Raw genomic sequence first — 14,437 nt, 5'->3', positions numbered from 1 at the left:
ATCTGAAAACAACTCAGTGCTGAACAGCTAAAGCACTCCAAACAGCTGTAGGGAAGGGGAGCCCAGGGCTCCCCTCTAAATATCTATCCACCCAACTAATAAGTACATCACTGCTATCAGGAGAGTTCACATGCAACCTAGATCCTTTTAGCCAAAAGGGCTGAGCTGTAAAGGTAGAGACTCTTGCTGGGTGTCAACTGAAGATCTTTGCCTAATAGGATCTCAAAATGTAACCAAAAATTATTCTTTATTTTCATGTGGTATACTTACACTGGGGTTAAACAGAGACAGTGATTCATATTGCTTATCCAATTTCTTATCCTAGAAAAAAAGGAATAGTAAGAAAAAACAATTCCTACACACCCACACCTCAGTGGCTACATATTCTTTCCTCCTAAGATGAAATGAGGAACTCAGAAACTGAACCATAATGGGCAGCATGGGAGTGGAGTATGGCTCCGTGGTGGGGCACTTGCCTAACATACATGCAGCCCTGGGTTCCATTCCTCCACCTGGCATAAAAGTGTCACAGGGTGCACTAAATGAGAACATGTTTCTTGTATAAGCGAGACTAGAAATGTTTACTCTGCATAAATATTGGTATTAGCATGGAAAGGCAGAGTTTAAGTGCTGCTTTTCTGAGAGAACTCACCCTGTGAGTAGATACCACGGGAATCTTGAGGACAAAGTCAAAAGGCTGATGCACCAGTATTGGCTGCATGGGCAGCAGGCAGGAGACCAAGATGGCAATGCTTGCCTTCTCAGCACCCACAGCCTCACACTCTTCGCAGCTGTATCCACAGAAACCAAATTATTGGAGGAGCTGGGCCTCAATCCTTATATTTCTGCAGAAGACTAAATACAAAGTCATCTGCTCTCTCTCCTGGTTCTTGTGTGTGGCTGAAGCGTAACAAGTGACTGACAAAGGCAAGGCAGCACCAAAAATCAGGGTCTCAGCTCAGATCTACTGCCATGATGGTTTTCTGTGGCTAGAAACAAGCCATCATCTACCAACCCACAAGTCACAGAATCTGTTCTGAAATCAAGAGTAGCTGTGCGGTCCTTAGTACAACTTCCACTGTAAATAAAACAGGTTTAACTCCAGTAAAAGCAATCGTGAAGGACACAGCTCTTCATCACCTCAAGAAAGCCCTGCTGTAGCAGAAATGCTCCCCAGAGAGTTTGCTCCTATACCATACCATCATGCTCTCCGCCCTAAGGAAGAGCTGTTCAGTGAGGTACCTGCTAAGTCTGAGAACCCAGTAGGAATGAAAAGCACCTTTGCCATGTGAGCTAGCTATGCTATAACTCTTCCAGCTCACAGGAGCAGAGTGAGCGTGAGTCAGAATAAGTCTGGAAGTCTGAGTCTGACTTCCTCATCTCTATAGCACACAGCCCCCATTCCCCATAGATGCAAGGTAAATGGGTTTGTAAAGAAAAGTTTGAAAAAAGGCTCAAATTTATAAAGTACCTGGAATTCCTTAAGCAAAGCCCAAATTAACTTATAACTGTTAATTCATTTTGAGCAAGAAGAGGAAAGAATGCTCCTTCTTACTTAGTTGGAAAGATGTAAATACCCTATACAATGCTAGGAACCTATATGGATACTATGTGAGGAACAGCTTTGAAATGCTGACGTTTGATTTTTAGTGTTAATAACACGCTAACCTGAAAATGCTCCTGTATAAAAAGCTTCGCTCAAAGGTCCCAGGCAAATCCAATTAAATGAGTCTGCATGTAAAAGTGTAAAATACCTAAGAAATTACTTATGAAAGTAAAACACCCAAACAAAATAAGAAAAAAGACCATCAGCTAAGATGTCTATATGACAGGCTCTCCTAAGAAAACATCAAAAATGTCATTAGAAACATCAGGACAGACTTTGCTAAAAACAAGTTTTCTTTTCCAAAAGTTACATGTTACACGGAATTGCTCAACATTTTAATAAAATGCTTGGTTACTTAAAAATTGGTGACTTACCACACAATGAACAAGAATGCTGAAAGGAATCCAAAATATCAAGGAGAAAACCAGGACAGATCCTACGATGTTGTCTGCTAAAAACTTCCCTGTGAACAATTCCAAACATGAATGTCTTGACCAAGAACTTTACAAATCACAAGGGAATTCTCTTAGACTATTATGGCTGGACACCATTACCCACCCCATACTGAGAGGAACGAACATCTTGCTCCTGCATTAGACTCAACCATTTCCACACCACATGCTATTAGAGAAACAACCCTGGCACCCTGAGGACAAAGAGACTGCAGTGTCCAGCATTCTCCCTAGAGTGAGTAACTATGCCAAGATACTAGGTACTCACAGTGCCACTACTTGGTAGCACTTTCTTGAGAAGACCATGTTTTTGTCACTTGGATACTATTATTTTTGTGACTGACTTCTAAATTAGGGACCCTTGAGAACATAATACATACCAATGCTTTGCAAAATCGGATGCCCACTTTTTTTTTTTAATATTTTTTAGTTGTTCATGGACCTTTATTTTATTTATTTGTATATGATGCTAAGAATCGAACCCAGTGCCTGAAGCATGCTAGGCAAGCGCTCTACCACTGAGCCACAACCCAAGCCTCTGATGCCCACTTTTATTTATTTATTTTTTTAAGGGCAATTTTTATTTTTTTTAATATTTATTTTTTAGTTGTAGGTGGACACAATATCTCCATTTCATTTTTATGTAGTGCTGAGGATTGAACCCAGGGCCTCATGTGTGCTAGACAAGCCCTCTGCCACTGAGCCACAACCCCAGCCCCTGATGCCTACCTTTAAATAAATAAATCTTATATCAAACAGGAGACAGATTTACAGTAATTCCCTCCTTTGAAAATTCATATATCCAAGCTACACAGGGACACAACTATAATGAGTGAACTATCCTGGTCAACAAAACTGTTATATTTTCATTTTCTGCAGGATGAGAGCACGAATTTTGAAACCACACTTTTCTAATGTTATAGAAATCAGCTCAGTTCACATGCCTATATTCCCAGCAACTTGAGAAGATGAGGAAAAAGGATTCCCAACTTTGAGGCCAGCCTTAGCAACTTAGATTATCTTGAAGTAAAAAGTGTGAAAAGGGCTGGGGGTGTAGCTCAGTTGTAAAGTATCCCTGGGTTCAATCCCAAAGAGAAGGAAAGGAGGAAGGGAAAAAATAAATCACATCTGGGGAAATCACCTACCAAAAGTATTGATGCTCAACTGGTCAATGAAATCCCAAAATCTCTCTATTACATCCTGTACTCGTTTCTCGCATTTGCCCTACGAAGGGAAAATATACAGCATTATCCCTAAAGCAATGCATCTAGAAGCAATATGGCTTTATAAAAAAAAAAAAAATACTGGGCATTTAAATCACGTAGTGGACTATCTTGGGCACAAGACAATAATTTCAGTGTAATACCTAAGAAGGTAAGATGTTGCTGTCATGATGTTTTCACAATTAGTCCAGTTTTATTATAAGTGAACTAAAATTACCAGGAGATAAAACTCAAGTAGGCTTGGTCTTTTCTACTCACTTAGTACCTGCTTCAGAATCACACTGTGAACAATTTTGCAGTCTTAGTCAATTCTGCAAGTAACTTAGGAAACCAATTATTAGAACCGAGGGCCTGAAACCAACCAATTTTACCATAAGGTTCCCACCCAGGGTCTTATCCATCTGAGTTCAGAAGACTTCTTTCTTTATAGGAAGTCTGAGCTCCAGTGACCTGAGAGCACTTGGCTGTTTCTTCTTAAGCAATTCCCATACATAACTCTAAAATCCCAATAAAAACAAGCAGTGGGTTAGAAAGACATAAGGATTGTCAGCCATTTGCAAAATCAAATCCGATACAAGAATTTCTAGTCTGTTTCAAAACAAGCTTTACATAAATACTCACATTCATGTCACAAAACCCTACTGTACAGGGCTTCCCTTTCCTCAAAAATAGGTTCTTTTGCTCAGCGTCGACATAGGGTACACACCGGCCAGAACGGTCTCTACAGCACACCTTGCATGAGTTGTCAGTTTCTGAAACAGAGATAGCACAATGCCTGACACTGAGTCCTCTGCCACCCAGTTTCTTCCTCCTCTCCTCTTCTCTGACCATGCTTTTCCAAACACATGTTTTTTATTTCAAAAACTAACACTATCTGGGGTTGGGGATGTAACTCAGTGGTAGAGCACTTGCCTAGCATATACAGGGTCCTGGGTTCAACCCCAATACCATGTGTGAGTGCACCCAACACACAAAAGATAATACTGAAGCCAGATTTAAAGTTAGGTAGTCAGTGTAGTTAGGTAAATCGGGTCTAATACAGAGTGAAATCTAAAATGGAGGCCATGCTGGCAATGATTCCGGAAAACACAGGACAACTCATGGAATGTTAATGAAGTCCCAAAAGGCCCTAGGCCAAAGTCCACCTCAAAGAAATGTCAATGAACAGCCCCCAGCAAAAAGGTGCTGACTCAGAAGTCCTTCCTGACCAGATTACTTCTTTGGCCCACCTGTGTCCCACCCCTCGGGCCTTCCCACCTACATTCCATCACTGAAAGAACTATAAAAAGGGGAGACAACATCCCTTCCACGGATTCCACCTCTTGGGTCCCCTTCTTCCTCCGGGAGAAGTCTTTTCTGCTGTCCTTTAATAAACTTCTAATTTCTACTCTGACCTTGCCTCGGCGTGCTTCTTTGGTGTTATTCTTCAACATTGGGGAAGCAAGAACTCGTCACCGGTCAACAGCGGTAACAATACTAGCCAAATTCATCCCCTAACAGTTTCTAAGTTCATAGTCCTCAAGCTACAAGGCTTTAAAAGTCTACACAGAAGAGTCTCTGTTTAAAAGCCCCCTTAAGCCAGGCATAGTGACATACGCCTATAATCCCAGTGGCTGGGGAAGCTGAGGCAGGAGGATGGCAAGTTCAAAGCCAGCCCCAGCAAAAGGTGAGGCACTAAGCAACTCAGTGAGATCCTGTGTCTAAATAAAATACAAAATAGGACTGGGGATGTGGCTCAGTGGTTGAATGCCCCTGAGTTCAATCCCCAGCAGACCCCCACCCCCAAAAAAAGGCCCTCTTAAAAGACAAGGATAAAGTATTCCCTCTATGCAAGCCCTTCATAATAACCCTCCCCTTCTGGACAGGGATACTCAACCACCGAGCTACATTCCTCAGTCCTCTGTATTTTTAGTTTGAGACAGGGTCTTACTAAGTTGCTGAGGTTGGCCATGAACCTGTGATACTCCTGCCTTAGCTTCCTGAGTCATTAGGATTATAGGCATGTGTAATTGTGCTCAGAAATACTCTTAAAATGTGTCCCTTTGACCTAACACTCTTGTTACCTTGCAGATTTTAATCCCTGGATTCTCAGGGTTATGTGTGTTTTGTTTTGACAGTAATGGGGATTGACCCTAAGGATGCATAACCACTGAGCTACATCCCCTGTCCTTTTTTAAAAAAAAAAAAAATTTATTTTTTAGTTGTAGCTGGACATAATACCTTTATTTATTTTTATGTGGTGCTGAGGATCGAACCCAGGGCCTCCCACATGCTAGGCAAGTGCTCTACTGCTGAGCCACAACCCCATCCCCCACCCCGCCCTTTTTATTTCAAGGCAGTCTCCCTAAATTGCCCAGGATGGCCTTGAACTTGCAAACTTCCTGCTTCAGTCTTCATGAGTCACTTGGGTTCCAGGTGTGTGCCACCGCGCCCAAGCAGCCTCTCAGTTTAAAGTACACTCCATAGAGCCAATTGACTCCAGCATAAGTGTCAGAACTCTCCACCTGCAGGGCAGGTGGGGAGCTGAGCAACCTGCCAGTTAACATGAGCCCACAGCCTACACTCAACAACACCTTTCCCAAGACCCACTGTGATAGCACCTGGCACAAAAGATGCCATGTGGATACACACAGAAATAATAGAAATGCCAAAATTTAACCCAGGACTGCAATTTAAGAACGGTCTTAATCTGACCCAGGGGAAAGCCCAAATTTGTGCTCAGAAGAAAATCAACTAGAATACACACACAAAAAAACAAATCGTTATCAAATATTTATTGGGCATTTACTGTGTCTCAGGTGCTGTTCTTCCAAAAGCACCCCAAGCCTATTACCACTCACTCAATAAATCATTTACTTGGCATCTACAAAGTGTTTTCTGTCTTGTTTTTTTTTTTTTGCTCAGTGCTGGGGATGGAAACCAAGGCCTCATGCATGGTAGGCAAACACTCTACCATTGAGCCACATCCCCAGATTTTTTTCTTTCTTTTTTTTTGTATTGGGTATTGAACCGGGGTAACTTTACCACCGAGCAACATCCCTAGCCCTTTTTATTTTGAGATAGAGTCTCACTAAGTTGCTTAGGACTTTAGTAAGTTGCTGGGGATGGCCTCAACCTTGTAATCCTCCTGCCCCAGACTCCCAAGTCACTGGGATTACAGGTGTACACATCATCCAGCTTTCTTCTTTGCTTACATGTTATTCCTTCTACCTGGCAGAACCTCTTACATTATGGCCTCTTCTCAGACCCAAAGGCTTAAAAGAGCATTGAAACTTATTGAAAACTGACAGTGAGGCCAGCATAAGGGCTCCTATTCCAGACTGCTCCACAGTGATCAAAGGCGAACAAGACTTTCTGACAACAGCAAAAATTCCACCTACTGGGTTCAGATTCTGAAATGAGCTCTCTGGTTGGGTTCATGAAGGAGTTTACTAATTTGATGGCAATGGAGTGCAGACAGCTTCTGCTGCTTTTGTGATTTGTATGTGGGAGAAGGGTGAAGACAGTTTTCTACCCATACCCAAAAGTCTTCTACCCCACCCCAAAGACTGCCACATGGTCTAAAAATGAAGCAAGATGACCAACCACTGAGCAGTTCATGCAGGTAGTTGGAGAGCTAGAGTCTGAATGCAGAGATGCATGTAGACACTGCCCTGCCTTCCTGCTCTCCTGGTCACTGGCTTGGTTCTCATCACTACCTTTACCAGCTGTGAGCAGCTGACATGCCAGGTCTCCATAGGGAATCTGGAAGGCAAAGGCCATATTTCCTCCTGCTGCAGCACTCAGCGCTAAGCCATGCTCACCGTTGCACGCACAGGGCTCCAGCTGCTGCTCCCTCTCACAGAAGGGGATGCACTTCCCATCCTTACACTTGCCAAGGTCCAAGCAAACTGTATCATCTTCAGCATTTCCTGGTGGTGGACACTCACTGCTGTTCCCTGAGGGCAAAAACAGTGAGCATAAGAGTCACAGGTTGTTATTATTTAGATGTGAGGTGGCCCCCAAAAGCTCATGAGTGAGACAATGCAAGAAGGTTCAGAGGGGAAATGATTGGGTTGTGAGAGCTTTAACCCAATCAGTGCATTAATCCCCTGATAGGAATTAACTGAGTGGTAGCTGAAGTGGAGAGGTATGGCTTTGGGGTATGTATTTGTATCTGACAAGTGGAGACTCTCTGCTTCCTGATCAGCATGTTAGCTGTTTCCCTCTGCCACACTCTTCCACTATGATGTTCTGCCTCACCTCAAGTCCTGAGGAATGGAGCTGCCTTCTACAGACTAAGACCTCTGAAACCGTGAGCCCTCAAATAAACTTTTCCTATTTTAAAATTGTTCTGGTCAGATCTTTTAGTCACAGGAGCAAAAGGAAAAAAAGCTGACTAAAACACAGGTCCACCAGTTCTACAAGTATATGACACACTGCAACACAGTGTCTCTCACGAAAGAAGTGAGCACATGGCAAACAACAAGAGTTAAGGGGTTGCTTTCATCTAAACCAAAACATCACTTGTTTTTCAAGCATATACATTCACACTTGAATCACAGTATTCCAAGAGAGCAGCAAAAGCACTACCTGTGCAGTAAGACACGCCTTTGCAGGTAGCATTAATAGCCTCCTGGCACTTCTTCTGGGCAGTTTCAAACTGACAGTTCTTACAGCAAGGACTGTTCCTGTCACTGTGGAAGAACAGAGACAATTCAATTCAAATGACAGGCCCTCATTAAACGCCTACAGTGCTGTTACAGTGACATCACAGGAAAGACCCCTGCCTAACTCACCACTCCTGCATAGTCAGACTTCCCTGGAGTTAGAGTCACCTGCCCACCCTCTGCCCCTTCCTAATGTAGATAAGGCAGCATCAATACCACACTTTAGTAGGAAAGAATAAGGATATAGATAGATCATCTTTACAACACCTCAGTGTCCTTTGTTTTTATTAACGCATTAATTAAATGAAACAAAAAAACCAGGGGTCTACCAGACAATCAACAGCTATGGCACTAGGCCGCCAGAGCCCCACTCCCTGTTGGCACTCATCTATAGCATTAATACAAAATATATATGCACAGGTTAGTTTCAGTTATTCACCATAAAGTATAAAGTTTCTTCCTAAGCCAGGCTCTAGTCTATCAAGGGGACATAAATATGGAAATATTGGTACCTTCTAATTGTAACCTGCTTTCTTCACAGTTTATGTCATTAAATAGAAACATTATTCTATTGTATAGATATATGATAATTAATTTATATTCTAGGATGGCAATTTTGATTGTTTCCAATGTTTTGCTATTATGAAAGGATACAGCCATGAGCTTGTATCCTTGTTATATCACCTTCCTGTACATCTACTTCCTTTAAAAAGATTCTCTGAACTGTGGGACTGCTAGGTGGAAAAGCATGCAAGTTGAGTAATGTTTTTACATTGTGCCAAACTGCTTTCCAGAAAGCTTCTCTCTTTTTCTCTCTCATACACACACACAGTTTTAAAACCCTGTATTTTCAATCTTCTATTACACAGACATTGATTGTACCAACCCCCCAGACTCAATGTGGGAGTGTTTCTCACCTGCACTGTACACCTGGCTTCAGCGTGCAGTCGCTATTGCAGCAGGTGTCATTATTCAGGTACATGATGCCGGGGTCACATTCTTCTCCTTCATCCACCCTGGAGTTCCCACACACTTTGTTGCTCCGCTCCTTAAAACACTCCTGGGCCTTACTTTCAATAGTCTTATAGATGGACTGCTTACTGCAGTTTGAAAACATCTTGAGAGAGAAAAAGCCACAAGGGCCCAAAATAATATAATTAAAATTTATCTCCGTGGAGTGTTTGTACTGTTTCTTTTTCTTTTTTCTTTTTAGTATTTTTCTGATGTAAAGGTGCATACAATATACTTATTCATTTACTTTTTATGTGGTGCTGAGGATCAAATCAGTGCCACATACATGCTAGGCAAGTGCTCTGCCACTGAGCTACAGCCCCAGCTCCTGATCTGTTTCTTTAGGGACAAATTCTTAATGTAAAAAACATAATTAGAAGACATCAGGGTTCTGGCTCAGTGGCAGAGCGCTTGCCTAGCATGTGTGAGGCACTGGGTTCGATTCTCAGCACCACATATAAATAAGTAAAAGTCCACTGACAACTAAAAGAAGTAGATATATATTTTTAAAAAACAAACAAAAAAACACCATTAGAGCCACCCCAGAGCTATGTCAAGTGGTCTCAGTCACCTTCAAAATGTCATTTATATGGAATTGAGTTATATTCCTTTGCAGGGAACTAAATGGCTGCTGTGTATTTGCTTAAAGACCTAAAAGTTTTCACGTGAAGGCAAGTGATGATAATACTGGGACCAAATATCCCATCAAGGGAACAAGCAGTCTAGCAGAACAAGGAGCTCACAAATCCCATTAGATTGAAACTGCCCCTCAGGCATGCAAGTGCTGTGGTGACATAAGAATCAGGCAGAGTAAGTTCAGGAATGTAAAAGAGGGTCTGCTTCTGGTTTACCCACTTCCCTTTCCCTGGCTCTTTATATGAATGTACCATGTGAAGTTTCCAAATATTTCAGCTTTGTAAGAGGCATATTACATAGAAGATATTTTAAACATTAAATTCCAAACTGTTGCCTAAATATTTTCCTGAGTCTACAATATTTTGTTTCTCTGACCAGTGTCCCAAGGGAAAAGGAAGAGCAGAGAACCACCAAAATGCTCAGGAAAGGCATAAGGTGCTCGGGGAAGCTAAGTGTGATTATTTCTTAAGGCAGAATCTCCACAGCTCTGCAGGAGCTAAATGGCTTCAGTTTCAGCCTAGACAGTCCCAAGCACTGAGAAGAGAAAGCATAAGCCCTCCAACAGGTACCAAGGGAGTCACTTTCTGGAGGACCTCATCACCCTACCCAGAAATGCCAACTAGGCTTTGTGAACAATCTCCAGTCTGCTTACATTACAGTAAAAACACTTAATAGATCCAGGTGCCCCAATCTAAGTTTCAGACAGTTGTTTTTTCTGGGAGAGTTTATTCATTCACTGGCATTGCAGATGCATGAGCTCAATCTTACCAGTTCACTTTCAAGTGAATTAAAGTTCATAGTAAACAGAAAAGAATATGTCATTATCAGCTACACCTCCCAAGCCACAGATGTCCAGGATAATGCTAAGGAAACAGCGACCAATCCTCCACTAAGGTTTCTGCCTACCCAAGCCCTCAATGGCTCCTGCCTTCTGTTTGCATCCTTATCTCACAACCCCCTCTTGCCTTCAGATAACCATCCTAAATGACAACCTTCAGTGTCCCCATGCTTCCTTTCACTAATTCATTTGTTCAGAGCCCATGAAGCCCCCTTCTAACTGTTGTTCTTCATCAGCCCATCTAGAGGGAGGCAAGGCCTACCCAGGTAAAAGAACCACCTTATTTCTGTCCTATAGCCCCTTTCATTTGATTAAAACATTTTATTAAGGAATTCATTTATATATAAAATATGCACAGCATCTTCTTCTTACAAGGAGAGTGCTACTTAGAAAAAACCAAATTATTAAAAAAAAAAAAAAAAACAACACTAAACATGATATACTTGGGACAAAATAAATAAGCCATTCTTTGCTGATAGCCCAACATCTAAAGAAAAAAACACTTCTGCCCAGGTGCCACTCTCCTTAGTAAGTTCTTACAGGCCTGTGGAGAATCCAAGGAAAAATCCCTCTTAGGAAGAACTTATAGCGGAAAAACAGTACAATGCATACATCCACGCATATCCCGAGGCATAGCCTACAAACTAAAAGTCTGACACTGTCCTCATAACCAAGGAACAAGGAACCTGTCCAATTATAGCAGCACTACCCACATGGTAGCCACTAGCCATATATAACTATTGAGAGTTTTTTTTTCTTGTTATGTATTGTCGCGTTCCTCAAGACTAAAACATTCAGGGTCACTCCAGGTGAACTGGGCTGCACGAAATAACCACACAACAGTCAGAGATACTTTTTTCTTTGGGAGTCCTGTGATGGCTCATCTGACCTTAAAGGTCTACAGAAAGAGAGCAAGAAGCAATTCAAATGAGGCAAGAGGTCAGGTTTCAGGGGGCTGAGTCTAGCTTCATGATGTCTGCTGTCAGCAGGTTGGACTGACATCTAGGTAGGCCACACCCAAAGGCAAAGCAAGAGAAGGGGACACACAAAGGGCATTTCCATGGAACATTCTATCCCAAACAGGGCAAAGGGGAAAAATCACAAAGAAAAGGTGGGTGTAGCTCAATCCATGGGGCTACATGCCTATGTCTGAAGACACATTTTGCTACTTCGAGGACTGGTGCAATATCCAGGTCACTACAAAAGTGACTGACAGAGCCTCTCTGATCACAGGAAGGAGGATGCAAATACACTCAGACTGGCTGCCCTCAATGTATTTTATCCTTTTTTTTTTTTTTAAATAGAAATGTCCAGCCATCTACTAAGTGGAAAGAATGGAATCATAAATGCCCACTGCCCCTCACCACCTTCCACACTGACCAGCACATGTCTCCATGAGCTCTATACCTTCACCCCTTTTTTTCTGCTTCTACACTGGTTTGTTGTTGTTATTTTCTTTTTAACAGGTTTGCTGAGGCACATGTACACATCACAAAGCTAATCCATTTCTTTCTTATTTTTTTTGGTGGTATGGAGAATTGAACCCAGGGATGGTTTACCGCTGAGCTATATTCCCAGCCCTTTTGAGATAGGGTCTAAGTTGCTGAGGCTGGCCTCAAATTTGCAATCCTGGCTCAGCCTTCCAAAGTGCCAGGATTACAGTTGTGCAGCACTACACCCAGCTAATAATAAGCTCATCCACTTCAAAGATAAAAGTCCATGATTTCCTTGATAACTTTACCAAGCAGTGAAACCATCATCATAAATCAGTTTTAGAACATTCCCATCCTGATGCTTGCTTCAGCAGCACATATACTAAAATTGAAACAATACAGAGAAGATTAGCATGGCCCCTGCACAAAGATGACAAGCAAATTCATGAAGTATTTCACATAAAAAAAAGGATGATTCCCATTCTCCCAATAAGGTCTCTTGCGTCCTTTTATAGTTAAAGCCTATTCTTCCCTCCAAACATAGACAAGCACTATTAAACTTAAATAAAGTGGAATTTAAAATTCAATTCCTCAGTCTCTAATCAACATTTCAGTTGCACCATGGCCACACATGGCTACTGGCTACTATACCATTCCCATCATTGTTGTAAGTGTATATGGCACTAACTATAATGTATATGATTAGAAATGAAGAGATGATCTTTAAGAAAGACATGAAAATTCAAGCTTGGATAATTTGGAAGAGTGAGCAAAAGGGGTAGGAAAATCTCTCTCAGGCACAAGTTGTCAAGTAAAGGAGATATAAAATGTAGCATTGCAAAGCAAGAGAATAAGACTGTTTACTCATGACATTCGAACAAAACTAGATTCAACACTCAAGATCACAAGAAGTGCAGAGGCTGGGAATGGAAAAGCTGGTGAGGGCAGGGACACCCCAGTGACCCTGTCTTCCACGTGTTTCACACTCAAACTCACCCACAGCTTGGCTCCAAGAGGGAACCAGGCAACTATTTCACCATCCCTTCCTGACCAGGTTCCCCGCTAGCTCACTTCACCTCAGTAACAGGAGTGTTTGCCCCATGCTGCAGAGCTCCAGATAAAAGGATGAAACAAAAGGACCAGACACCTGTCAACATGGCTTTCAGTATGGTCTCCAGGAGTTAACAGTCTCTGAAACTATTCACAACGTCCCAAATCAACTCACACAATTGGACCTTATATCTGTGGGTTCTGCACCCATGGATTAAAAATATTCAGGAGCCAGGTACAGTGGTGCACGCCAATAACCCAGTGGCTTGGGAGGTAAACAGGAGGACTGCAAATTCAAAGCTAGCCTCAGTAACTTAGCGAGGCCCTAAGCAACAGTGAGATCATGACTCTAAATAAAATATAAAAGAGGGCTGGGATGTGGTTCACTGGCACCACTGGGTTCAATCCATGGTCCGTAACCCCCCCACCAAAAAAAAGAGATCATGGAAAAAAGCATCTGTACTGTACATGGACAGAGTTTTCTTGTCAGTATTCCCTAAACAATGTAGTAAAACAACTCACCCAGCATTTATAATGTATTAATTTTATAAGTAATCTAGAGCTGACTTAAGCACACAAGAAGATGTGCAAAGACTCTATGATCTTGTATAAGGGATATGAGCATCTGCAGATTTTGGTGTCCGAGGGGACAGGGGTCCCAGGATCAATCCCACCCCAGACACAGGAACCACTGTACACTAGATTACTGTTTTTTATTATGCAGGTACTTCTACTAGGACTAGAGACAAAGCTGCAAACAAGAGGCATATAATTCAGCAAACTGTGTGTTTTACTAAAAAAGTTAATGAAAACATGCAAATTGTGAAGTACCATAGAGTTAAAATGAGCAACAAAGTTTAAATGAAATGACAATCTTTAACATAAAGACTGAGCTGACAACCCTGAAACCTAGAACTCACAAGTTTTTATTATTATTTTTTTAAGAATCCAAATTTACACATGATTAACTTTGATATAACAGTACAAATCAGCTACTCAGAAGGCTGAGGTAAGAGGACTGCAAGTTTGAGGCTAGCCTCAAAGACTTAGGGAGACCCTGTTTCAAAATAAAAACTTTTTAAAAGGTGGATGGAGGGGCTGGGGATGTGGCTCAAGTGGTAGCGCGCTTGCCTGGCATGCGTGCGGCCCGGGTTCGATTCTCAGCACCACATACAAAGATGTTGTGTCTGCCGAAAACTAAAAAAAAAAATAATAATAATAAATATTAAAAAAAAAAAAATAAAAGGTGGATGGACATGACTGAGGTTGTAGTTCAGTAGTATCACACCCCTGGGTTTAATCCCTAGTAATACCAAACTACAAAAAAAAAATGTCCAAATGACAGTTTTAGTAGATGAACAAGTGCTTCACCCCAAAACACAACCACATATCAAGGTACTTTGTAGGGCTAGGGTTGTGGCTCAGTGGTAGAGTGCTTGCCTAGCATGTGTGAGGCACTGGGTTCAATCCTCAACACCACATAAAAATAGAAAAATTAAAAAAGGTATTATGTCAACTACAACTAATATATATATATAT

General features: G+C 41.8%; 1 protein-coding gene and 1 non-coding gene across 8 annotated transcripts in view; one reads left to right on the top strand and one right to left on the bottom strand.

Moving 5' to 3' along the window:
• The window catches only part of Adam17 (ADAM metallopeptidase domain 17), a 55,480-nt gene that overhangs the window by 1,700 nt on the left and 39,343 nt on the right, over window positions 1–14,437 (bottom strand). For 5 of the 7 annotated variants that reach the window (XM_015479988.2, XM_048804830.1, XM_048804831.1 and 2 more), the window contains 7 exons: window positions 8,848–9,047; window positions 7,854–7,957; window positions 7,085–7,219; window positions 3,903–4,033; window positions 3,204–3,282; window positions 1,981–2,069; window positions 271–321 (listed from right to left, as the gene is read on the bottom strand). In XM_015479988.2, coding sequence (XP_015335474.1) covers window positions 271–321; window positions 1,981–2,069; window positions 3,204–3,282; window positions 3,903–4,033; window positions 7,085–7,219; window positions 7,854–7,957; window positions 8,848–9,047 — 789 coding nt within the window. Of the gene's footprint in view, window positions 1–270; window positions 322–1,980; window positions 2,070–3,203; window positions 3,283–3,652; window positions 3,779–3,902; window positions 4,034–7,084; window positions 7,220–7,853; window positions 7,958–8,847; window positions 9,048–14,437 lie in introns of those variants that run through there. The other 2 variants (XM_048804829.1, XM_048804828.1) reach the window with 2 other exon arrangements.
• Window positions 12,211–12,313, top strand: LOC125617341. The gene has a single exon (XR_007348320.1). It is a non-coding gene; the product is annotated as a U6 spliceosomal RNA (small nuclear RNA).

Source organism: Marmota marmota, unplaced genomic scaffold (assembly GCF_001458135.2).
Source record: "Marmota marmota marmota unplaced genomic scaffold, marMar, whole genome shotgun sequence".
In the NCBI taxonomy this organism is placed as follows: Eukaryota; Metazoa; Chordata; class Mammalia; order Rodentia; family Sciuridae; genus Marmota; species Marmota marmota.
This window is presented reverse-complemented; position numbering and strand designations above follow the sequence as displayed.